The sequence below is a fragment of the Mus musculus genome, chromosome 5, assembly GCF_000001635.26.
Source record: "Mus musculus strain C57BL/6J chromosome 5, GRCm38.p6 C57BL/6J".
Taxonomy (NCBI): domain Eukaryota; kingdom Metazoa; phylum Chordata; class Mammalia; order Rodentia; family Muridae; genus Mus; species Mus musculus.
The window spans coordinates 111066095-111090564 of NC_000071.6; the positions used below are offsets into that span (position 1 = coordinate 111066095).

The 24470-nt window shown below is 43.4% G+C and overlaps 1 protein-coding gene across 6 annotated transcripts in view; it reads left to right on the plus strand.

Annotated features, from left to right (window-relative positions):
• Ttc28 (tetratricopeptide repeat domain 28) overlaps positions 1–24470 on the plus strand; it is a 409996-nt gene that overhangs the window by 186310 nt on the left and 199216 nt on the right. For all 6 annotated transcript variants that reach the window (XM_030254333.1, XM_030254334.1, XM_030254335.1 and 3 more), the window contains one exon: positions 18928–19075. In XM_030254333.1, the coding sequence (XP_030110193.1) occupies positions 19042–19075 (34 nt within the window). In that variant the 5' untranslated portion in view covers positions 18928–19041. The remainder of the gene's footprint in view (positions 1–18927; positions 19076–24470) is intronic.

A 24470-nucleotide genomic window follows, 5' to 3' on the forward strand; every position in this document is an offset into this window, starting at 1 on the left:
TTCAGAAAGCCACTTGACTTTTTTCCTCAAAGACTTTGAAAGTGAGACACTCCGAACCCACACTCTAGCACATCCGTATTCGTATTTAATTATGGCCACAGCTTTATAATTAACACGGATTCCTTCATGAGCTATCAATTAAACTAGAGGGCTTGTGCATTAGCTTTGAACTTGCAGTGTTGTGGTAAAAATGTCTGTTTGGAGCTGAGTTAAAAGAACTTTTTAAAAAATTAATGCATCCTGAAAGGATGTAGAGAAGATGACAGATTATGAAGTGGAACCTACTTTTTAAGCATCCGGGATTCTATTACATTAAAAATTGATGTGTGGGCTCTGAATATTCATCTCTAGGAGCGTTTGAAATGATGCTGGCGAATCAGAACTACCTCTCTTCAGAAGATTCATTTGCAAGTGTCAACCTGCATTCATTTCAAACAGCTTGAAATGGGTTTCTTAATTTGTTTCAGAAGTATAGTTTCCAAAGTTGACGCAACTAAGTATCCTTTGCGTTTCCTCTCCCTAGTCAAGGTCCACTCCCTGGATGCCAGCGTGAGTGGGTAGTTTCTCCCGGTGGGGCGGTGCAGAGTTTTCAGGCTCGGGGCTTTATGGGTGAAGCAGCTGTGGATGATTCTTGTCTGTCCTGGTTAGGGAGCATGGGCAGCCACGGGAGAGATGGGAATGTGTATTTACTCACTCTGGATTTTGGGGTTTAAAGGATGGAGAACCGAGAGTTTGAAAGACCATGAGTGTAGGGTAAGGAACGTGGAATTGGTCAGAGTTGCACACATCCAGGGAAGGCTGAACAGAAGACGCACAGGCAAGAGGCCACTGCTTTTCACACGTCTACCCTGTCATTTAGTAACTGGGACACACAGAGCTGTGTAGGCCTTGTCTCTGTACTCCTGGGCTGTTGGGGTCACGGAATAGATTGCTTACATTTTCTGTTTGGAAAGTACAAGTCCTCTCCACTTGTAAACATGGTTTAAAGGCACAGAACTAAAGCTGTGGCCTCAGAGACAAGAGGCTCTGCATTTGAATCTTTTTATTCCTCACCCCCGACCCCGACCCCTGAAAGTTGCCTTGGGCTAGTCACCTCTGTCAGTGCTAGGCCCTCCTCCATTCAGTCCTTTTTCTTTTAAAGGAAGACAGAACAATTTACTTTATAGGGTTTTAAAAATTCAGTAAGATTACTTATGTGAAAGTGCTTTGTAACCTAATAAATGCAGGTTCTATTTCTTCTCCTTTCTGTAATATTGTAGTCATCTTCTCACTGTGACAAGCCATTGTGAACTGGCTGGAGAATCTAACTACCCTTTATGAATGGTGACCAGTCACTGGGAAAACTTTTAAACTATCTGAAACAACTGACTTCAGAATGGAGACCACCAATCTGAATTTACATTTGAGCCTGTTCTTAAGTTGCTCCCAGACAACTCTACGTCAGCACACGGCTTTTACACACATCCCCGATGGCTGTGAACTCCTGACTAAGCTCATTGATTCGTGCATGCCCTTGCAACCCTGAGTGCACTCTGAAGAGAGGGAATACAACACACCCTTAGGAAAGGCAGACTTGTTTCAGGAGAATACGCCCAGGGTATTTTTTCATTAAAAATAAATGAGTTTGATTCTGTCACTTCAGATTTTTCAAATCCTGAAAGTGCTGTTTTGACATGTTTTATGGAAAGAGGGCTTCATTGCGGGAGCGAATGAAGTCAGCACTTGGCGAGCTCTGGAAAAGGTGTGTGCAGGCTGCACCGCTGCGTGAAAATGACCTGTCACGTAGCACACCAAACCCAGGCCTGCTTAGCCAGTGAGCTACTGGCTCGCGTGGCCAGTGCTCCAACGTCAGCAAGTCCTGGGGTGCTAATCAAATCATGCAGCTTTGCCTGTTTTATGGCCATTTTTAAAAATACAGCAAATCCTAGGATATTGGTGCCGCCACAGCAACAGAAACCTCAAGCAAGACTTCTGAACATTTCTCAATCAAAATAGCTAACTTTCCCACTATTAGAGCCTGCCATGCTGTTCTGACAGCCCCCCCCCTTAAATAATGAGTTTGCTCCACCCCTGCTATCTCCTTACTGGAGCTGCTGTCATAACTTCACAAGAATAACCCCACCAACAGCGTGAAGCATATTCTCAGCAGACTGAACTGCACTGACCTCAGTAACGCTGTTTAAAAATGGCCAAAATTGTCCAGGGACACGAAGCTTGGTGTTTGGCATCATCTCTCAATATTAAATATGACATTTTAGGTTAGAACGAGACTTTTAACTTGTCCTGCTCCTGAGACCGCGGGATGTTATCTGCTCTGCTACAGTAAAACCTTCTATAAGCAGGTTTGTCCTCGGTTGGTCCACTTAGCTAGGACAGTCCCAGACGTAACTCCCCAAGAAAACAGAATGAAGAAGGTGGAGAACCCGCATCCAAATCAGGGGTGCACGTGGAGCAGAGCTGCTCATGAGAACACCTGTCCTGTAGAGGCAGCCCATGGCCTTCAACCCCTCTGGGCTCCCTTCTTATATACTAGAAACAGTTGTTTTGTGACTCACAGGGGAGGGTGTGACTGACAGAACGTCATCACATCCAGGGTGGCTTAAAGATCTAGTTTTTAAAAATTGTGTGTGTGTGTGTGCACGCGCACATGTGTTTGTCCTGTCCCTGTCCCCTGCAGCTGGAGGTTGTAAGCTATGTGACATGGTTCTGGGAACCAGATTTTAGAGAGCAGCAAGTTCTCCTCATGAGGAACCATCCCTCCAGCCCCAGTTGCAGGCAGGAAAGTTTAAAGTTTGCAGAGTCCGCGGTATATACCAGCAGAGCAGCGAATGCGTATGCATCCCCACGCTTGCTGGCATCAAGTCCCGGCTATAGGGTTCTGTGCCTTTCTTACTGTGCTCCACAATGTGTGTATGTTGAGCACGTAGTACAGTTTGTGGGAGCCATGGTGGAGCCCTGGAGCCTCTGGAAGCGGAGTTACAAATGGTTGTGTGCCAACAGGTGGATGCTGGGAATCAAACATTGTCCCACTGCAAGAGCAGCTAGAGCCATTGCTCTAGCCCCTGAACGCATTTCTTTACCTCTATGAATGGTCTGTGTGGTGGTTTGACCAGGAATGGCCTCTATAGACTCATGTGTTTGAGTGCTTGGCCTTAGGGAGTGGTGCTATTAGGAGATGTGTCCTTACTGGAGGAGATGTGGCCTTGTTGGAGGAAGTGTGTCACTGGTGGGCTTTGAGGCCTCCTATACTTAGTCTCCAGCCTATGTGCAATCAGCCTCCTAGGTGCCTACAAAAGACAGTCTCCTCCTTGGCTGCCTTTGGATCAAGATGTAGAATTCTCAGCTGCTCTAGCACTCTATCTGCCTGGATGCTGCCAGCTTCCTGCCATGACAGTAATAGACTAAACTTCTGAACCTGTAAGCCAGCCCCAGTTAAATGTTGTCCTTATAAGAGTTGTCTTGATCATGGTGTCTCTTCACAGCAATGGAAACCTAACTAAGACAGTCTGTTAGTTTCTGTTTGGGTGTTCATTTCCTTCTTGGCTCTCTAGCGATGGCACTGGTAGGCAGACTATATCCTTGTCTGTCTTTGTCTTGTCAGTCTTCCTTGGCATGCTGCCTCAGAGCTGTCCTGGTTTGAAGAGACACTCAGAGGAGTACTAGCTAGTGGAGAGATCTTGTTAATAACACACAGCGGTTCTACTCACTGTTAGTGTTTGGACCACTACGTGTATGCTTCCTAATTACAGGAGATGGCACTGAATTGCAGGCTCTGCCCATTCGCTGCTTCAGAACCGGGGCAGACACCAAGGGGGATTGTCTTTCTTCCCTCTAATTAAAACAAACAATAATTATTATTAATGATAATTATGTTCTGTGACATTTCCGAAAATAGTGAGTCATCATACCCAAGCCGTTGCTCTGAGTAAAACTGCAGGGCTGGGTTCCCATGAGTCTCTGGTCTCATTAGTGGATCCGTACAAGATGTGGTTTTGTGGGTGTTTCTGGTACAGTATGTATTATGTATGTTGATTTGTTGGCATTGCACTTCTGGGCAGCGACTCTATGCCTGAAGCCTGAGTAAGCTTACCTAACCATGCCTGGCAGGCGCACTGCTGTGACACTCTTGTGTTCTTGCATTTAGGGACATACAATGGGCTTGTGCACCTGAGTCATGTCCCTTGTGGGAGTGCTGAGTTGGCTGGTTTGTCCTCTGCTGGTCTCTTGCCCTTCACAACTGACTCTAGAGCTATAAAGTTTAGTAATTAGGCAAATTCATGAACAAAATCTGTGAATAATGAGATTGACTGTGCAGAGTTCTATACATTCTCTTTTGCTTCTTTTCCTGTGTGTGTGTTGTTCTGTGCTCAGCACACATGTGTGTGCAGGCACATGTGTAGTCCCGGGTCCCTTCCTCCACCATTCTCCACCTTACTCTTTGAGTCTCTCAGGCAGACCCAGAGCGCATTCTGTTCTCTCTACGATCTCGCTCTGAACTGACCTCAGGGTCTCTTGTGTGCGTGACAAGAGCTTAACCTTTGAGCCAGCCCCTATGTGGTAATCCACTCTTAATCCTAAATCGTCTTGTGACTTCTGGTCTTTGAATACTGCACATCAATAAGAATGTAACATGCATCTCAACATCTGTTTATTCTAGCACAGCTCTTTTAAATCTTTTATACAAGGCGCATGTTGCCCTTCTGTATTCCTTTCATTGTATTGATGTTTGCACTGCTACCTGCCCAGTGCTTTCCAGTCAGTGTGTGTGTATGTGTATCAGTGTATCTGTGTGTGTAAACATATGTGTGTATGTAAATATGTATGTATATGTGTATATGTGTACTTATGTATGTATCAGTGTGTACATATGTATATATGTATGCATGTATGGATGCGTGTGTATGAGTGTATCTGTGTGTATACATATGTGTGTATGTATATGTGTGTGTATATATATATATATGTATCTGTGTATCTGTGTGTATGAGTGTGCCTGTGTGTCTGTACATATGTGTATGTGTATATGTATACGTGTGTATATGTACATAGGTACATATGTATGCATGTATGTGTATGAGTGAATCTCTGTGTGGGTATAAACATTTGTGTGTATGTATATATGTGTATGTATGTATATGTATGTATGTATGTGGGTATATGTGTCTATGTATATGGGTGTATATATGTGTATATATGTGTGTATGTATATATGTATGCATGCATTATGTGTGTATCAGTGTATCTGTGTGTATGTATATGTATGTACATATGTGTGTATGTGTGTGTGCATGTTTGTATATGCATGTATGTGTATGTTTGAGTATATGTGTTTGTACATATGTATGTATATACATGTATTTGTGTGTGCACATCTGCATTGCATGTACGCTACCTTTAGTTTTAACATGCATTAACATGTGTCAGAACATGCTCTAATACCCCAAACTGCCTCCCACCATTCTTCAGAAACACCCTTTCCTGACCATCACACCTTAACAATGGCAGATTGCTCTACTTTTGTCTTTTCCAAGCTATCCTAGAAGTAGAACTGTGTGGCCATTGGCCCCTGGAAAGGGGCCCCCTCCTCAGCTTTGACCTCTGGCTTTCAGCTGCTGTTGTGTACCCCAGTTTGTTTATTTTCTTTCTAAGTGCTGAGCCCTTGTTTAAACATTATGCATCCACCTCAATGCTTCTCAGCCCCTGGGTTGCGACACTTTTGGCAAACCTCTGTCTTCAAGAATATTTACATATGATTTGTAACAGTAGCAAAATAAGTTATGAAGCAGCAACGAAAGTAATATGGTTGGGGGTTAACACATCATAAGGACCTGTATTAAAGGATTGCAGCATTAGGAAGGCTAGGAACCCCTGATCAACCTCCCACATGCATGGGGATTGTTTGCAATTACAGGGAAATTAAGAAGAAGCCTGCTGTAAGCATCCACAGGCTTTGTGTGGATGGAAGTTATCATCTCCCTAGAAAAATTAGGAATGTACTGTCTGGATCTAATGTTAAATCTAAGATTTCGATAGATAAGAAACTGCCACCTCTTATTCCAGATTCTCCTGTTCCATATTTGCATACAAGAGTTCCAGTTGCTCTGGTTGTCACCAGCACTTAGTGTTGCTTCACTTTCCTTTTTCTTCTGTACCTCGTCCACGCACAGTGCACTTGCTGTGAAATATCCTTAGTGTAAGTGCAAGCCAAGTCATCTGGACAGGACAGGGCCCTGCACTCTTGAACTTACAGCAGCTGGGATTGCCTGCACAAGATCAAGGCAGTAAACATTGTAGCATAGAGTGGGGAGGGGTCAATGAGTTCCCACCCTCCCTGCTGAGTTACTGATGGTGAATGTCTGCAGGGAGTTGGTTTTTGGCTCCTGGCTGGTCAGCCACACTCCAAAGCAGCTCTTCTCAACCTGTGGACCCCTTTGGGAGTCAGATGACCCTTTCAGAGGAGTTGCCTTGGACCACCATCAAACACAGATATTTGCACTACAATTCATAACAGTAGTAAAATTAAAGATATGAAGTAGCAGTGAGAACGTATTTATGGTTGGGGGTCGCCACAACGTGAGGTATTTATTGTACTGAAGGGTCACAGTGTTAGGAAGGCCTAGAACTGCTGCTCCAGATGGTGGTTGTACCCCACAGTCTAGCAACAGCACAATTGGTTTAGGTGAATTCTTGAAAAGAAAGACTGACCCAGAGCCAGGAGGAGGGAGTGGAGGGTGGATCTGGGAGGAGGTATGGTAAGGAGTGTGATCAAATACCTGTGTGCACAAATGTAATTCTCAGAGAATTACTAAAAATATTTAATATGTTCTAATTAATATTCAAAGTGTTCTACCATAATAAAATCTTATTAATTGCTTTATGTTGTGCTGTGTTGTTTTTTAAACAAAGTGGTTTCTCTATGACACAGACATTGCGAGAGGATTGTGTAGGAGCAGGGTGGAAGGAGTATATTTATTATTCAGTTTTGCTGTGAACCCAAACTTGCTTCCGAAACCTTTATGGGGCTTGCTGGAGAGATGGCTCAGCAGATACAGGGGTTTGCTGCATAAGCCTGGCACCCTGGAACCCAAGTACAAGTGCGGGAAGAGAATTGGCGTGTCCTCTAACTGACATGCACACAAATATGTTTTGAAAGTTTACTAATTAAAAGTATTCTTTTTCTAAAATGTGAACTCTGCTATTTCATAAGTGTAGCTGTGCACATCTCCCTGGCACAGTACTGTGGACTGTCACGTGAAAGCTAAAAAGAGAGGAGAGGCAAGCCCTTGCGATATAATCATCTCTGCCCAAGGAGGCCGAAGTGCAGCTCTTGCATCCCACCTAGTCTGTAGCCGCTAATAGTCATTTTTATAGACCATTCTAGAAGGAGCTAATTTACATCGGCCTGGTAGCATCTAGGAGAGCTACACAGGGACACAGATTCCCAGGAGTCCTCAAATCAGTGAGAACTGAGGCTGCCTTAATCCACTTGATGTTGGTTAGCTTCTCCTGGTTTGCTCTGGCTCTTTGCCCACCAGCAGCCAGCCTCCCCACCCCCACCCCTAGGCTATGTGTGAAGGCACAGGCAGCAGGGCACGGCAGGGCCACAGACTGATCCTGACACCAGATGAATTGGGAGCAGGGTGGGGGTGGGGGATTGGGGGGATGGGGGGTTGGGGGATATGTTCAGGAAATCTCGGGTTTTTTTTATCGACATTGTCGTCGTTGTTTTCTTTCTTCTTGGTCTGAGTTTTACAGGCTCCCTCTGCCATCACCATGGAAGGAAAGCCCAAGCTACTGGACTTCAGAGCCATTGCTCTGCATCCCCAGACACCTTGATTGTGTTTTGAAAACGTAGAAGAGAAACTCTAGATGAGGTTTGCACATTTTATAAGCCGACCCAGCACTGGGGGTGACATCCACTGGTTTATTTAAATCCTGACTTGACAGTTCACCTGTTTTTTGTTGTTTTTTTTTTAACCTTTTATCAACCTAAGGTCTTTCTCACAACACTTTGGTTAATAACACCTTTGATATGGTTAATCTAAAGCTAATTATGAGAAAACAAACACTTGATGTGATCGGCCAACTCGAATTGAGAGCAGCTTTCCTCTAGATATTGATTCTGGACAGACCATAAGCCAAGAGGGGAGAAAAACAACTCCCAGCTGCAGATTCAGCCGGAACATTGTGTTCACGCAGCTTCATCTTCTGGTCCCCCCCCCCCCCCGGGGTTCCAGACAGCATGATGGCGTTTTCTAAAGCAATCCCGGATCTTTCACATCTTCTTCAGTATAGATTAAGACAGATCAGATTTTTTGTTTTAAAGTGAGAAATAGAAGTGGAGATTTCTGGAGTGATCTCACCCAGCTGAGCAGGAAAAACACATTGGCGCCATGAACATGTTCTTTGCTGACTCTCCACGCTTTATTTTGTTTTCAATGTAAAGTATCAACAAACAGAAGAAAAAGAACACTCACTTGAAAGTATCAGAAAATAAGAGGTGTAGCGAATTGTATCCCAGCAGCAAACAAGCCTGCGCTGCTGATTTTTCTTTCCCTCCCTGTGATTTAAAGCCTTGCAACTCACAATCTAATTAACATCGAACTGAGTTGCAAGTACAGTGGCCTGTTTGGTTCAATAATAATACATTTATATGAAAGGTTAATGAAACGAATTTTCTCTGTATCCAATTCATTAAAAATTGCTCTACAATCAAGGGTTGTAATGGAATAGAGATTAAATATTCATGTTCATAAATTGTCTGTGTCATTTCTGATTTTCCTTCATTTCGGCCTCCATGGTTTGAATTTTACAACTAGAACAATCGCCCCCCCCCCCGCACCCCCTTCTGCAAAATGCTGATTTAGAGGCTAATTGCATGTCATTAATTCTTTCATCAAAGACATTGTGTGGACCAGAGAAAGAGCATAGTAGCCAGGGTTGGTCGGCCCTGTGCGCTCAGTGTTGGGGGACAACTTTTGTGTGCAGTGGTCATCCAAAGACCTCCTCTCATGGTACCGAATAGCAGAGGTATACTCCAGTAAAGCAAAGACACACGGCCACAGGACTGGGAAGTAAATGAGTGACATAGGAAGTTAAAAGGGGATCTGTTTATGCTATAAAAGGAGAATTTATAGCCATGGGCTATTTTTAAAATCTAAGGGCAACACAGAAAGACATAGATTAAATCTAAGTCAAAAGGTAAACTGTTCTCAAATGTTTGGATTAAGTGATTGTACTCATGACTTGCACTCTTCATCCTATGTAATACCGCACACATCTGTCACATCTGATGTGTCTGAAGTGCACTCATGACCTGGTACACAGCAGTTTACCTCTTAGCTCACTTGAACCAACAGGAGGGTGTGGGGGTCAGGTTCTAGTTAGGCTCAGAGACATTTGGAACTGAACCAGAGCGGAATGTAGGAAGTAAAGACGTGAAGTCTGTCGTCATTCCTAGGGGTGCTCATGGGCTGAGGAGTTTACCATTGCCAGTGTTCAGATGACGCCAGCTGAAAATTTTCCTTTAGCTCTCTGGATGGCTACTTAAGCAAACCACACTCGAGTAATCCTAACAGTTTTAGCAACAAGTGGTAAACGCTTTAGTTATAAGATAGGTTTTTGTTACTACTGAAATATAGTGAGCATCCCCGAGAGTTAGCATTTGGTGCAGCTGGCAATGATGTAGCATTTATGCCCCTCCAGCTTTACAATGGGGCATCTCTGCTACACCGTAGGTCCCCACGTGTGCAATGGGGAGATGTCAAGAGGCTCTGAGGGTGACGGTGTGTCTGACATTTACCACTGCCTCATAGGTTCAGCTCCCCATGACAGGGGCACAGTGCTCCCTATGAAGGAACCAGAATGTGCCCTTTCTCAAATGAAGCGACAGGAAGAGAAAGAGGAGCAGACAGGCTCCCAGATGCCATGCCAGCTTCCTCCTGCGGTGGTTAACAGCCACGACTCTCTGCACACTCTGACCTTGGCCTTGGTTGGGGCTTGCAGCAGGCTCCTGGGGTAGCTGCTGTTATCTCCCTAGACTCAGTAATTCAAATTACTTTTAACCTGGTAAAATAGATTTCATCTGTAAGCCTTATAGCAACAAGCGCTTCTTCAATTACTTGGCTTCCCAGTTGCTTAAACCTCTTTGGAACAAGGGAACAGGTACATAAAGCAGGGATTGAACTGGGTAGTGTTTCAAAACATTCAAGGTTCATTTGGTTTATTGTATGTATGTGGCTGTTCTGCCTGTGTGAGTGCATGCATACCGTGTGTTTGCCTGGTGCCTATGGTGGCTGGACGAGGGTGTTGGATCCCCTGGAAGTGGAGTTAAGAGGGTTGTGAGCCACCATGTGGGTACTGAACCAGGTTCCTCTGCAAGAACAAGTATCCTTAATGTCTGAACCGTCTCTCCAGACTCAAATAACACACACACACAAAAGCCCACTTTATTTTATAGAACATGTAAATAAAAAGTATTACACAATTAGATTAACAGAGCCACTCAAACCCTGCTTGCCCAGGCCCAAAGTCTGTCTGTCTCAAGGAACATCTATCTGTACAGTTATAATTGCCACTCTAACATCTCGGATTTGGATTTAATTTACACTTTTATAATCAATGCATTTCATGCCATACGTATAAAATGCAGTATATTTTATATATAACCCTTTCAAAAAGGGAAAAGAGGTCCTCAAAAAAAAAATCCATGATAGCGTTGGAACTAGAAAATGATTATATACCCGGCCCCCATAACTCGTGAGTCCTCACCTGTGCTCTGACCGTCCACATCCCCTAATGCCACTCCTCCATCTTCTTTTTACATGTTACATGTTGTACACACGCACACTTGCCTACATATGCAGAGAACATGGGTGTTTCCTTTTGAGATTAGGTGACCTCGCTTCTTAATATGCACTTGGAATCCATCCATTTCCCTGCAGATCTCCTGATTTCATTAAAAAAAAAAAAAGATTTATTCTATGTATGTGAATACACTGTCACTCTCTTCAAACACAGCATTACAGACTGTTGTGAGCTACCATGTGGTGGCTGGGATTTGAACTCAGGATCCCTGGCAGAGTAGTCAGTGCTCTTAACTGATGATCCATCTCTCCAGTCCCCCGCCACCCCCCCCCCCCGATTTCATTTTTAAAAAGAAAGATGCATAGTATTATTTTTAACATGCGTCACCTTTCTGTGACCAGCTCATCCGTTACGGAGCCATTTGTTGGTTTGATTTCCCAGCTATTCGGAACAGAGCAGCATTGAACACGTGTGTGGAGTGTGTGCACAAGAGTCTGTGGAGTGTGATGGCCGAGTCATATGGTACAACTTATTTTTAGCTTTTTGGGGGAGTCTCCACACTGATTTCCAGAGCTGGCGAGCCGGTTTGCAGTCATACAACACTGAATATGAGGCGCCCCTCTGGGCACACCCTCTCCAGCACTTGCAGCTGTTGTTGGTTGCTTTATTGATCTTTACCACTCTGACTGTGGCAAAATGAAATCTCAAAGCTGTTTTGATTTCCATGTCCCTAATTGCTAGGGACAACAAATAGCATTTGGAAGATATTTCTTAGCCAGTTTTACTACTTCTTTTGAGAACTCTCTGTTCCAATTGATCCTTTGTTGATTTTTGTTGTTGCGGTTTTGTTTTGTTTTTGACTTTTTTTTAAAGTACTTTATATATTCTGGATATTAATCCTCTGTCAGATGTGTAGCTGGCAAAGATTCTCTCCCCTCAGTGAGCTTCCTCTTAACCGATTGATTGCTTCTTCTCTCTCTCTTTTTTTTTTAAAGATTTATTTATTTTATGTATATGAGTACACTGTAGCTGTCTCCAGATACACCAGAAGAGGACATCAGATCCCATTACAGATGGTTGTGAGCCATGTGTAACCATTACATGTGGTTGCTGAGAATTGAACTCAGGACCTCTGGAAGAGCAGTCAGTGCTCTTAACCACTGAGCCATCTCTCCAGCCCCCTGATTGTTTCATGTGTAGAAACTGTTGAATTTTATCAATTCCCACTTGCCAATTGTTGGCTTTAATTTTGGGGCAAAGAGAGTCATATTCAGGAAGCCTCTTTCTGTATTTCCCTCATGCAGGACAACCGCCCCTGCTTTCTTCCGGCAGTTTCCATGGTTCAGGGTTAGGTCTTAATCCATTTGGGGCTAGATTTTGTGCAGCAGGATAGCTATAGGTCTAATTGGGTGTACCTCTTTCCTCTTCATGTGGACATCCAGTCTGTTAAGTGCCATTTGTTGAAGATGGTTTCTTTCCTCCAGCTTGTGTTTCCAGTGCCTTTGTCAAATAGTAAGTGGCTGAAGTTATGTGTACTTGCGTATGGGTCTGTGAGTCTGTTCCACTGGCTTGCATATCTGTCTTTGCAAGGGTGCCATCTTGTTTCTTTTCCTCTGGCTCTGTAATATATCAGGTCTGGAAGGTGGAGCCCTCCAGCATGGTTCTGTTTGCTGAAGACTGTTTTGGATATTGAGGGTCTTTTGTGATTCTATATGAATTTTGAGATAGACTTATTTTTCTGTTTCTGTGAAGAATCAAAAGGAGATTTTGATTGAGATTGCATTGAGTCTATCTCTTGGTAGAATGGTCATTCTTACAATATTTTACATCACTCCATGAGCATGGGATGTCTTTCCATTCTCTAGTATCTCCCTCTCTTTATTAAAAGGTTTAAAAATGTAAGGATGGTAAAAGTTCTTTACCTCCTTGGTCAGGTTTATTCTTAGATATTTTATTCTCTTTGGGGCTATTATGATCTCTTTATGTTTGTTGGTGATGTATAGAAGAGCTATTGATCTGAGCAGGTTGGTTCTGTATCCTGCCATATTGCTGAATTTGTTAATTGTTTCTAGACGTTTCCTCGTAGAATTTTTCAGGACCTCTAACATAGAGTTTCATGTCATCTGCAAATAAGAATAGCTTGACCACTTCTTTTTGTTTGTGTCTCTTTACCACTCTCTTGCTGCATTGCTCCAGCTAGCCCTTCAAGCTCCATATGGAAGAGGCGTATGGATTGCAGCTCTGCTGCCTTCATGTTTCTAGCATGGGTGCTTCAAAGGTTTCTCCACTAGGATGGTGTTGGCTCTGGGTTTTTCTTACATAGCTTTTGCTGCGTTGAGCCATTCCCCCCTCCTCCTCTCTGTGACTTTTATCGTGATGCCATGTTGGATTTTGTCAGAAGCCTTTCCTCCATCTATTGAGTGATGATCATGAGAGTTTTGTCTTTAAGTCCATTTATGTGGTCTGTTACATTTATTGCCTTGGGTAGGTTGAAGCATGCTTGCATTTCAGGGATAAAGTCAACATAATCAGGATAGATAAAATATATGTCTGTGTCCAGTTTTCAAGCACTGAGAAGGTTTGAAACTGGCTAGTAGCTTTTTTTTTGTCTTTGTGTCTTTGCCTGGTTTTGTTGTTAAGAGTGATATTGGCTTCATAGAGGGAGTTTTGGAGTGTTCTTTCCTCTGTCTCTCCTCCCTCCCTCCTTCTCCCCCTCTTGCCCTTCCTCCTGCCTCTGCCTCCCAAGTGCTGGGATTAAGGGGGTGTGTCATCCCCCTCCCCTCCCCTGCCCCGCTTCCCTTTCTTTTCTCCCCTACTCCCTCCCTTCCTTCTTTCCTTCCTTCTTTCCTTCCTTCCTTCCTTCTTTCATGCTTTAAGAATAGGCTGCACATCTTTGAAAGTCTAGTAGAAGTCTGCTATGTGTCCACCTGAGCCTGCATGTGTTTTACCTAGAGGACTTTTTACTTTTTATTCTCAATCTTGTTTGTCTGTTTAGGTTGTTGATCTCTTTTTGGTTTAAGTTTGGTTGTTTGGCTGAATCTAGAAAATTTCCAGTTTAATAGAGTATGGGTTTTCTTTTTTACAATATTATTTTATAAAATTCTGAGTTTCTTGCTATCTTTTGTAATGTTTCCCTGTTTATTTCTGATTCTGTTAAACTTGGGTCTTCTCTTTCTCTGAGTTAGTTTGGCCAATGGTCTATTGATGTCATTTATCTTAAAGAACCAAAGAACCAACTCTTAGATTCATTGAGTTTTATATATAATTTATGTATGTAATATATATAATTTATGCAATATATATAATTTATTTGTGTCCTTGCTGACTTCTGAAATCTAAGCACTCAGAGCTCAACATTTCTCTCAGAGGACAGCTTGCATTGTGTCCCAGAGGTTTTGCTGTGTTGTGTTTTTTTTCTGTCTCTATTTCTTCTTTGACCCATTCATCATCCAGTAATGAGTTATTTAATCTCCATAAGTTTGTGCATTTACTAGAGATTTCTTTGCTGTCAATTTTAAGTCTTATTGCATTATGGTCAGTTGGAATACATGGAATTATTTCAATCTTTCTGAATTTGTAAAGATTTGCTTCATGCCCCAGGATGCAGCATTTCAGGAAGCTTCCGTTTGCTGCTGTGTAGAATGTATATTTAATGGTATTTAGGTAGAATAGTCTCTAGATGTCTGTCTCACCCATCTGATGTATAATTTCATTATGATGTTTCTCCCCTTACTTTTCTGCAGATAACCTGTCCAGCTGGACCCTGGACATTGATCGTCAGGGTCTGGCTGGCTGAGTGGAGAGCCTGATGCTGTGCAGGGTGGGGGCTGGCAGGGCAGCTCCTTGTGGAAGCCTAGAGATTGATTGCAGAGAGTGCAGGTGGTTGTGGCTAGACCAGGCCAGGGCCCTGGGCGTGGGTCCTAGGCTACGTCTGCATGTTGTGGACGGGATGTGGCAGGTAGGGCCAGGTGGGCTCACCCATGGGATGACTTGTATTTTAATACTTAAATATATACTGGAATTCCATGTATGCTCTTAGTCTGGAATCATGCGTTCTTGTTAAGCCTTCAAAGATGGCTGTTCTATTCTGTGTCTGGTGCTGTGCTGAGTTCTCTGCTCTGTCACAGTAAACTACAATCTCATTTTCATCATCATCAGCTTAAGTTTTATTGTGGCATATCACTCACAGAAGTCTAAAGAATTAATTTTCTTCTGTAGTGACTTGTTGCTGGGAAAAGATCTGGGAGGGCCCCACTTGATGGGCACCTAACGTGAAGCATGTTGTTCAGACATCCTGCCTCATCCTGTGTGCACTGTGGAACACTAAGTGACAGTACCTGGAGGGAGTGGGGAACTGAGGAAGGCCCCTGAACCTTCTCTCTGCATCTGAGGAAAAGAATCTAAGAAGCCGTGGAAGGCACACCGTCCAGTGTCACCATCTCATCTCATTTTGGGTTCAAAGAAAATGAAACAAGCAGAGTCTCTAGCACTGCCACGTCACTTGAGACCATATTGCACCTTCAAATGGTGTGTGTGTGCATGCATGTGCATACATGTGTGTATGTGCATGTATTTAAACATGTGTTCACACACATGTGTATGTATGTGCATGTATGTGAAAATATGTTGGTCACATGTGTGTGCATGTGTGTGTGAACATGTGTATACAAATGTGTGTGTGTGTATGCATATAGTTAGGCATGCCTTGGGTCAGAATACAACCTTGAGAGTCTGTCTTTGCTGTCTACCTTGAGTATCTGTTGCTCACAGCTGCATCTGTTACTGAGGTTGGTTTTCCTCTGCAGGGTAAGCCAAATAAAACCTGCTTTTCATCATTTCACTTGAAAAACTGTGAAGTCATTCATCTCTTAGTGAAATAATTGATGATTGAGTTTTGTTTTAAGCATACAAGGACTTTTCAAAATTAAAAATATTTAAGATTTTTGTTTCTTCTAATACATACCAGAAACCAGTAACTCCAGATATTCTTTATCTCCCTCCCTTAGCAGGAGCTCTTATTATATAGATACCCAACACATTTATATGTATCAAGCATTTATTATTTATTTTTCATTTTGAGATAGGATCTCATTCTGGCGCCCAGGCTTGTCTGAAGCACACTGTGCAGATCTGGTTGGCCTCAAACATTAAGCTATTCTCCTGTCACAGCCTCCCTGGGTCCTGGGATTTCCCACTTGTGTCACCACACCCAAGCTGCATGTGTATATATTATATAATCCAGGGCATATTTGTAGGTAAGCGTTTCTTCAAGACCTATAGAACGATGGTTATTTCCAGGTGGAATGTATGACTGGAATCCCCTGAAATGTAACATGGGAGGGTAATGAAAAAAAAATGTCTGCAAACACATTGAAGATGGGAACAGTGGCCAAGGCTAGAGGGAGGGAGGGAGGAGAGTGCGCTCACGGGTGGGTTACCTTACACACCTGCATTTTCACAGCTACTGTTGGTTCAAATCCACAGAGACAAAATAGCCCACGAGCATCATTTGCTTAGGGGTTAGCTCTCAGTAGAAAGCCAGAGTAGTCTTACTTCTTCAGATTACCTCAGAATGCTGCTACACAGTGCAGTAAGTGGGTTTACGTGGAAACAGGAGCGTCGCCTGCTCTCAAGTTCTCCGAGTACTCGTGTGATAGAAAATGATAGAATTATATTTTCAGCACTTGTTTGAGAGTCTGAAACTTCATTTAGATCTCATGAATATCATTTATGAAAATGGTCAAGTGTGTTTAACAGAACAAAGATAATTCATGTTGTAAGAGTGGATAGAATTTAGAAGCCACTTATTTAGAGACAGATGTACAAAAACTGAGCACATTAATAATGTTATTTTAAAATGGATTTATTTATCTCATTATTTTATTGTATATGCATGGGTGTTTTGCCTTCATATATGCCTGTACATTGCAGAGACATTCCATTCTTTCAGGATTGTTCTCTGTGTACTCGAAAAGCAACTCTACGTCACAACACTGACTTCAAATCATGGTTTAAGTTCTAAGTTTAGGGTCTGGGGAAAATAACTTAGTTGGCAAACTGTTTACGTGGAATGCTCCAGAGCCTTAATCCACAAGAAAAGAATCCACATGAAGAGCTGGGTCCACGTAAAGAAGAGGGCGTGACGGCCCTGGCTGTGGTCACAGCTGTGGCAGGGGCTGACATATAGTTGTGCCCAATGAAGCTAATGGAGGTGGGGGGGGGCGAGAAAGACAGAGACAGAGAGAGAGAGACAGAGAGACAGACAGACAGAGAGAGACAGAGAGAGACAGAGAGGAGACAGAGAGATAGACAGAGAGGAGAGACAGAGAGTCAGAGAGAGAGGAGACAGAGAGAGAGGAGACAGAGAGAGGAGACAGACAGAGAGGAGACAGACAGAGAGACAGAGAGAGAGAGAGACAGAGAGAGATAGAGGGACAGAGAGGAGACAGGAGACAGAGAGACAGAGAGGAGACAGAGAGGAGACAGAGAGACAGAGAGACAGAGAGACAGAGAGACAGAGAGACACATCGTCCCAGGAAACACTGTGGGTGGTTCCTGAGGAACAGCACCTTAGGCTGATGCACGCTTGCGCTTGCACACACACATACACACACATACACATACACACACACACATACACACATACACACACACATACACACACACACACACATACACACACACATACACACACACACACACACAAGTTGGAACACACACACAAACAGAATTTAAAGAGAATTCTATAGTTAAACATTTTCCAGTTCTCTGATAATTTCTTCAGTTAGCTGACTGTCATCTAGTCAACTTTGTTCACATTGTTTTTTTGTTTTGTTTTGTTTTGTTTTTAACCAGTTTTAAACTAACCCATGAAAGGATACAAAGAACTATAATCTTGGTTGTTTTGAAACAAAGTACATGTATTTTAGGTAACTATTTGAAACCATGTTTAAAACCCCACAAAGCATGTAACGATAGGTAAAGTGAGAAAAAGGAGGCAGAAGTATAGTCACAAGTAGTTTGAAGCCAGGGCTACATCATGAGATCCTGATTCAAGCAGGAAGAACAATCCTTCAACCCCACCCCACCCCCCAAACAAATAAAACGACAAATATGCATGTATCCAAACTGAGTTTTTAAACAAAGATGTATCCATGATCATTATTTTTTGTCAAGTTGAACAAACTAGAGTCACTGAGAAGAGGGACACTCAAATGAAGGCTTGCCTCTTTCAGAAAGGCCTATGGGACATCTGCGAGCAGGCTCTTAAGGGCAGTTCCATCCCTAGGCAGGTGGACCTGAGCTACACAAATAAGGTAGCTGGGCCAGCAAGAGCCAGTGAACAGTGAGTAGCATCCGCCATGGTCTCTTCTGTTCCTGTGTATTCCCAGCTTTCGTCCCTGCCTTCTGTTGATGAGGGAATGTAATTCATGCGCCAAATAAAACCTTTTCTTCCCCAGGTTGTTTTTGGTCAGTGTTCTGTCACACAACAGAGAAGAAGCAACCAGAGCATGATGTGACAGGGCACATGATGGGACTGACAGGTCACATGATGGGACAGGGCATATGTGACAGAAATTGTATTTCACTCTCTGTTGTTAATGTGCCATACTAGGCACCTTGGTAAGATATCAGAAAATCTTCAAATAGGCTATGGAGGGTGTCTCAGATTTGCCTTGGTGCCAAGGATATAGTCTTGACCTATTTTTCCTTCTTCCCATGTCTCTCAAGTGCTAGGATTACAGGCTACCAGTCTGGTTAAGAATGAGAACTTTTGTGGGGCTACCACATTGACTTTTTGTGGTGCACAGTGGGTGAGCACTATACCAACTGAGCTATAGCTCCCACCCAAGAACTGTGTTTCACATCATTGAGAAGCAATATGAGGACCACTGCCAATGAATAGAACAGAGTCAGTGGGTCTGAGAAACAAAAGAAAAATTCAAGTGTGAGTTCTTGAAAGAAATACAATTTGTGATGTGTAGAAGAAATGAGTTCTTAGTTATCCACCCTTTATCCTGGTTTTGAGCCACAGGCTTCTCACTCATAGCCCTGATAAAGAGTCCCTGTGGGCACGCTGGATGGTAGTGTAATAAACAGGAACGTTTGTTCTTCCCCCAGGCATACTTCCGACAGGGTGTTGCCCTCCAGTACCTTGGACGTCACGCGGATGCCCTGGCAGCCTTTGCATCTGGGCTGGCTCAAGACCCCAAAAGTCTCCAGCTCCTGGTGGGAATGGTGGAAGCTGCCATGAAGTCTCCCATGAGAGGTAGGTGGGATGTGGATCTTCAGGTGTGACTGGAAAGCTGGCATGCAGCCTTCCAGGACTAGGGACCTGCTGGGGTCTGCGGGCTGGTGATGAACTGTCTAACGAGGGCAGATGAGCTCATGTCTTTATATTTTAGGATTATTCAAATCATTCCCACTGTTAAATTAGTTTTAAGGTTTTAAACCATAGTACCTCCAACAATAAGCTGATTTTCTTGTATGAATAAATATAGCCTTTAAAAATAATAAAATAAGAGAAGACGTTAAGCTAGGCTTTCCTCCCTCCCTCCTCTCTCTTCCTCTCTCCTTCTTTTTCTTTCCTTCCTTTGTCCTCCCTTCCTTCCTTCCACGCAAAACACAGGAGTCAGTTCAATGGGATTAAGAGAGAATTTATTCTGGAGCCAAATATGAGTAACCATGGCCTCTGGAACACACAGTTTAGATTGCCCCCTTCCATGTTTCCCAGTGTGGATGGAGTTCTGTGGAGTTGTCTAGTAAGAGAACAAAGAACATTATAAATGAAAAATTGCAGTCAGTTATCACCTTGGTAGGAATACCAGAGAGGTAGGTTGCAGCAGGATGTGAGATTCTTAGCTATGGTCTCAGAAGCTGCCTGGTGACTTCTTTAACCAGTCCATACATTGGTGGCGGGTAGGGTTTTTTTTTAAGTTAGTACATTGTAAAGGTTTTTAGTCTCTTTATCAGGATGTCCGGTTAGGCACAGAGGTGGTCAGGGAGTGGTTCCTTATGGAGCTGAATGTAACCTAGGAGAAATTGTGACTGGCCTCTCAACCTTGCATCGTCCCAGCTTCCCTTGGGAATTCCCAGCCACACTTCCATTCTTTCTTCCTGAGAGAGTCTCACGCTGTAGCCCAGGTTACCATGATCTTACTGTGTTGTCCAGGTTGGCCTGGGACTCGCAGCAATCCTCCTGTCTCAGTTTTCTGATGGTGGGATTACATGTGTGAGCTACCATGTCTGCCTTGTTCTTTCTTGTATTTCTTAAAGCTAGTGTGTGTGTAGCCATGGGCAGCATCTCACATCTACAGAGGAACACAAAGAGGCTGAGTGTTGCCCTCTAAAGGAGAGGAAAAGTAAGGTAGAAACTTTTCTCTCTTGCTTTATTCTGATGGAACTTCTGAGAAAACTGAGAACACACGGAGATGGTCCCGGACAAGGCTGGAGGAATTCTACAGCCCTGAGCCAACTGTCTTTACTGCAGTGCAGTGGTTTTATTCTCGTTTATTCTGTGGTCCTAGGAGGTCTCACTCAGGATCTGAAGAGTACTGGGCAAGCACTGTAGCACTCACTGAGCTTTGACACATGAGCACTGGGGAAGTTTTTGATGAAACCCACACACCAGCTTGTCACTTGACGTGAAGGCGGATCTGTGGCCTGTAGTCATCTTAGGCCAGTAGCTAATGTCAAGCAGAACTCTGTCTTCGCCATATAAATGGTCTGAGGTTGCTTTTTGTTTTGTTTTGTTTTGTTTTGTTTTGTTTTGTTTTGTTTTGACAGGGTTTCTCTGTATAGCCCTGGCTGTCCTAGAACTCACTTTGTAGACCAGGCTGGCCTCGAACTCAGAGACCCGCCTGCCTCTGCCTCCTGAGTGCTGGGATTAAAGGCGTGTGCCACCACACTAAATGGTCTGAGTTTTAATGGCGATTCTAGATAATGAACCTGAAAGTCTTGCCGACAGTATCATTTCGTCCAGATTTACGTGTTTGCAGCATTAGGCACTTTAATTCACTGCCTGTCATTGTACTTAGCTCAAATATGTGCCAGATAAAACTCTGATGAACCAGACAGTGCTCCTGCCTCTGAGCGGTTAGCTCTCTAGAGAAGGTGTTTTCCTGAAGTTGGACATTTCATGTCTTCAGGGGAAAGAGGCAAGAAACTTTTCTTCAAGTCATCTTTGCTTCAGGGACTAAAGGCTTTCCCCAGGGCCAGCCTCCCTGTCAATAAACGGTGATTCAGAGCAAACCACTTGGGGCTCCAGGACTTCTACAGGAACATGGTGAACAAATCAACACCCATCTTCTTTACCATTTCCTAGAGTTTTGTTTTGTTTTTTAATTTTCTTTTATTTATCCCTCCATGAAGGATATGCATGGAACTTCTTCAAGGATTGATAACACCTTTTAAAGAATGTACACGGAACACTTTTATTTAGTCCATGGAGACAACACTGGTTCATCCTGAGGCAGCCCTGTGGCTACCCGAGGATGCTGCACCAAATGTGTTGATATCCACAGAATGGCACCTGTTTGGCTTTGAAGCAATTTGTTGAGAAAAATGTGTTTTTAGTTTTTTTTGGTTTTTGTTTTTTAAATCTTCCCTGTGGGGTCAGATCAGCTGTCGTCCTCAGGGTCCCTGCTTCCCATCTTGCAGTGGAGAAAAGCCTGCTTCTTACATCTTGCGCGCGCTCGACTCGACCAGCAAGAACGACGCTGCAACAGGATCCTTCTGCACACGTTTATTGGGAGAGCTTGATTGCAGAGGCGAAAAGACTTTTTGCCCAGAGCTGGTGCTGCTTTTATAGGCCTAGGAGAGGCGTGTCTCATACCCTGATTGGTTATGCACTAAGCCTCATTTGCATGTTCCTCATCTGATTGGCTACTCTCTCTCAGTACCTCACTGAGCCTCATTATCATACCTCATTTGCATGTCTCACATCCGATTGGTTATACTCTCAGTACCTTACAGAACCTCATTATCATGCCTGGGCCAGGCAGTGTTTTTGCAAAAAACTTTACTGCATATGTACACATTGGCTGTTTGTCCAATCTTATGCATGGTGGCCAGCAGTAGTCAGTGCCACTCAGCAACGGCACATGTGGCTTCCCACATCTCCCCCTGTTTGTTTTAATAAAATGAGGCTGGACTAGGCCTGTGCAATTATGCCCATCCGCCGTGGCTCCTGTTTTAGGTCGTTCCTCTAATGTCACAGCCTTACCCGTCATAGGGTAACCCTATCGCCACCGGGCCCCATGTCTTAGGTTGGACTGTGCACGAGGAAAGTTGCCCGTCTCTGGATACCGCAGTGCTGTGTGACAATAACTGCTAAATGACCTAGGGCGAACTCTGCAAAAGAGGCCAGCCAAAAATTGAATTAGTGGGGAAATCATGATCACCCTATTGATGAGCAAGGGCTGATCAATGATCGTTGAGTCTCTCTCATCTAATCTCATGCTGACTAATTCTTGAGCATAGATAACCAAATTTCAGGGGAGGAGCCGTTTTCAATAGCTAAAAGTGCCTGAGTTACAATCACCTTGTCACGTTTTTGTTGGGTTCTGAATTTGCATACCAACCAGAGCATGAACGCCAGTCCACAGCATATGGCAGCACCAAACAAAATCACTCCCACCCATTCCTTAAAGTAAGAAAAAGCAGAGGTAAACCAAGAGGTAAAGTCTCCGAGGGTCACTGGTTCCACTCTGGTCCCATTAAGGTTCAGGATCTGCATCTGCAGTCTCGTCTGCAACCTCTCCAGCTCCTGCGACCAGTTCCCTTTCAGGTAATTTGATAGGTCTGTACTTTTAATAAAAGAATTATTAATATACTTATTGGGAGTAATGCACACATGCGATGTGGATGCCACACAACTCATTTGTATGACATCCATCATCCGTTCCATATTATGTTGTAAAATATCCACTCTCTGATTCACTAACATTAACCCTGAGGCGATATGAGAATCCACCTTTTGCAGGGTAAGCAATGCTTCAGAGGATTTTTCTGCTATCTGACTTATGGTGTCAGCAGTATCAATTTGATGGGCCATTGCAGTTCCTGCGGTAACTGCTGATGCCGCGGACACTACAATGGCTGTAACAATGGCAGCTGTGATTCCAAAACCTCTCTTTTGCCGAATAAGACTCGTTATTGGGAACTTCTCTGGATCTGCCTCAACAGGCACAGGGACAAAGATTGGTAGATGAACCACTAAGGCTAAGAATTTGGTTCCATTCCAGCATTGCGTCAAAAAACAAGTAACATTTGTACAATCTAACCATTCTGTATTATTTTGAAATTCAGCCAATATAAAGAAAAATGGAGGATTGACACAAACTTCTACTGGAGAAGTAGTCATATTAGTTGTCACATTATCTAAATGAGTAGAGGTATTGGAAAGAGTGGCAGAAACATTCAATATCTCATGAAAGGTTCCAGTCAGCAATGCAAAGGCTGACAGACTGGTACTAGCACCTGCCTCATTGCTTAAAATCCATTGGTAATATGGCCAAATATTTTCTTTCCCTGTAGCATCTCCTTTATCGTTCATTATAGCAAAATCTAGTGGGGGTGACAAAACAAAACCCTTTGCTATTTCTTTCCGAGGAAAAATTTTTGATTGACAAGGTGAAAAAACTATAGGAAATGCGAGGTCCGGATGACACCAAGGCATGCTGCGTATAGCAGTAGCATTGCCAACAGGCCATCGTGATCTTTTGGGAATGGTCACCTTTCCCTTTATCATAATAGTGGTGATGTTTATAGGTGAAATTATATTATTTTCAACATCACCTGAGCCTGATTGCGCTCCTTGAGCAACTTGCGTTAAAGCATTAAACAACACTCCAGAGCTCACCTTATTTTGGCTAATGGGATCTGCCCAATTAGAGATAATCTTTTTCTTTAAAAATATACAGGGTGTAAAAGGTTTATCCACATTATGCACAAAGCATAGTGTATAATTCAAATGAAAACTAGTACTATTATACACCCGTGGCTCTTGAGGAGTTTGTCGTGCACAAGGCGCATCCAAATAACATTCCGTTGCAAAAAATAAAGGCAAGGTAGAAGAATTGGAATGTACCGGTAAAGGTACTGGCCATGATCTTACTATGGCCCACAAAGGTATACTTATCCCGGTCTCAATCATCAGGAGCAGGAGAATCATCTTGGGGTTCATCTTGCTCTTTCACGGTCCTTGTCAGTCGCGTCGGGACCCAAAGTGGATTTTCTTCACCCTGTGGGAAAATACAAATAGCTCCCCGGGATCTGATTAAAATAGGATCCGGGCCATACCATTTATTATCAAGGACATTTTTCCATTTGACCATTTCATTGGGCGATTGAGGCCATTGTCCGTGCCTTTCAGCTGGTGATCTTCCAGCATCATCCAATTTTAAAAAATTAAGAGTAAATATTGTAAGGGATAGAGCCATCTTTGGCGTCATAGCCTCTATTCCCCCTTTCTGTTTTTGCAAATATTGTTTCAGAGTGCGATGGGCTCTCTCAATTATGCCTTGGCCCTGTGGATTATAGGGCAATCCAGTAATATGTTTTACTTGCATTTGTTTGCAAAATTGGCTAAATTTAGAAGAAGTATATGCAGGACCATTATCTGTCTTTAACACTAGGGGCTTGCCCCATGCAGCCCAAGCCTC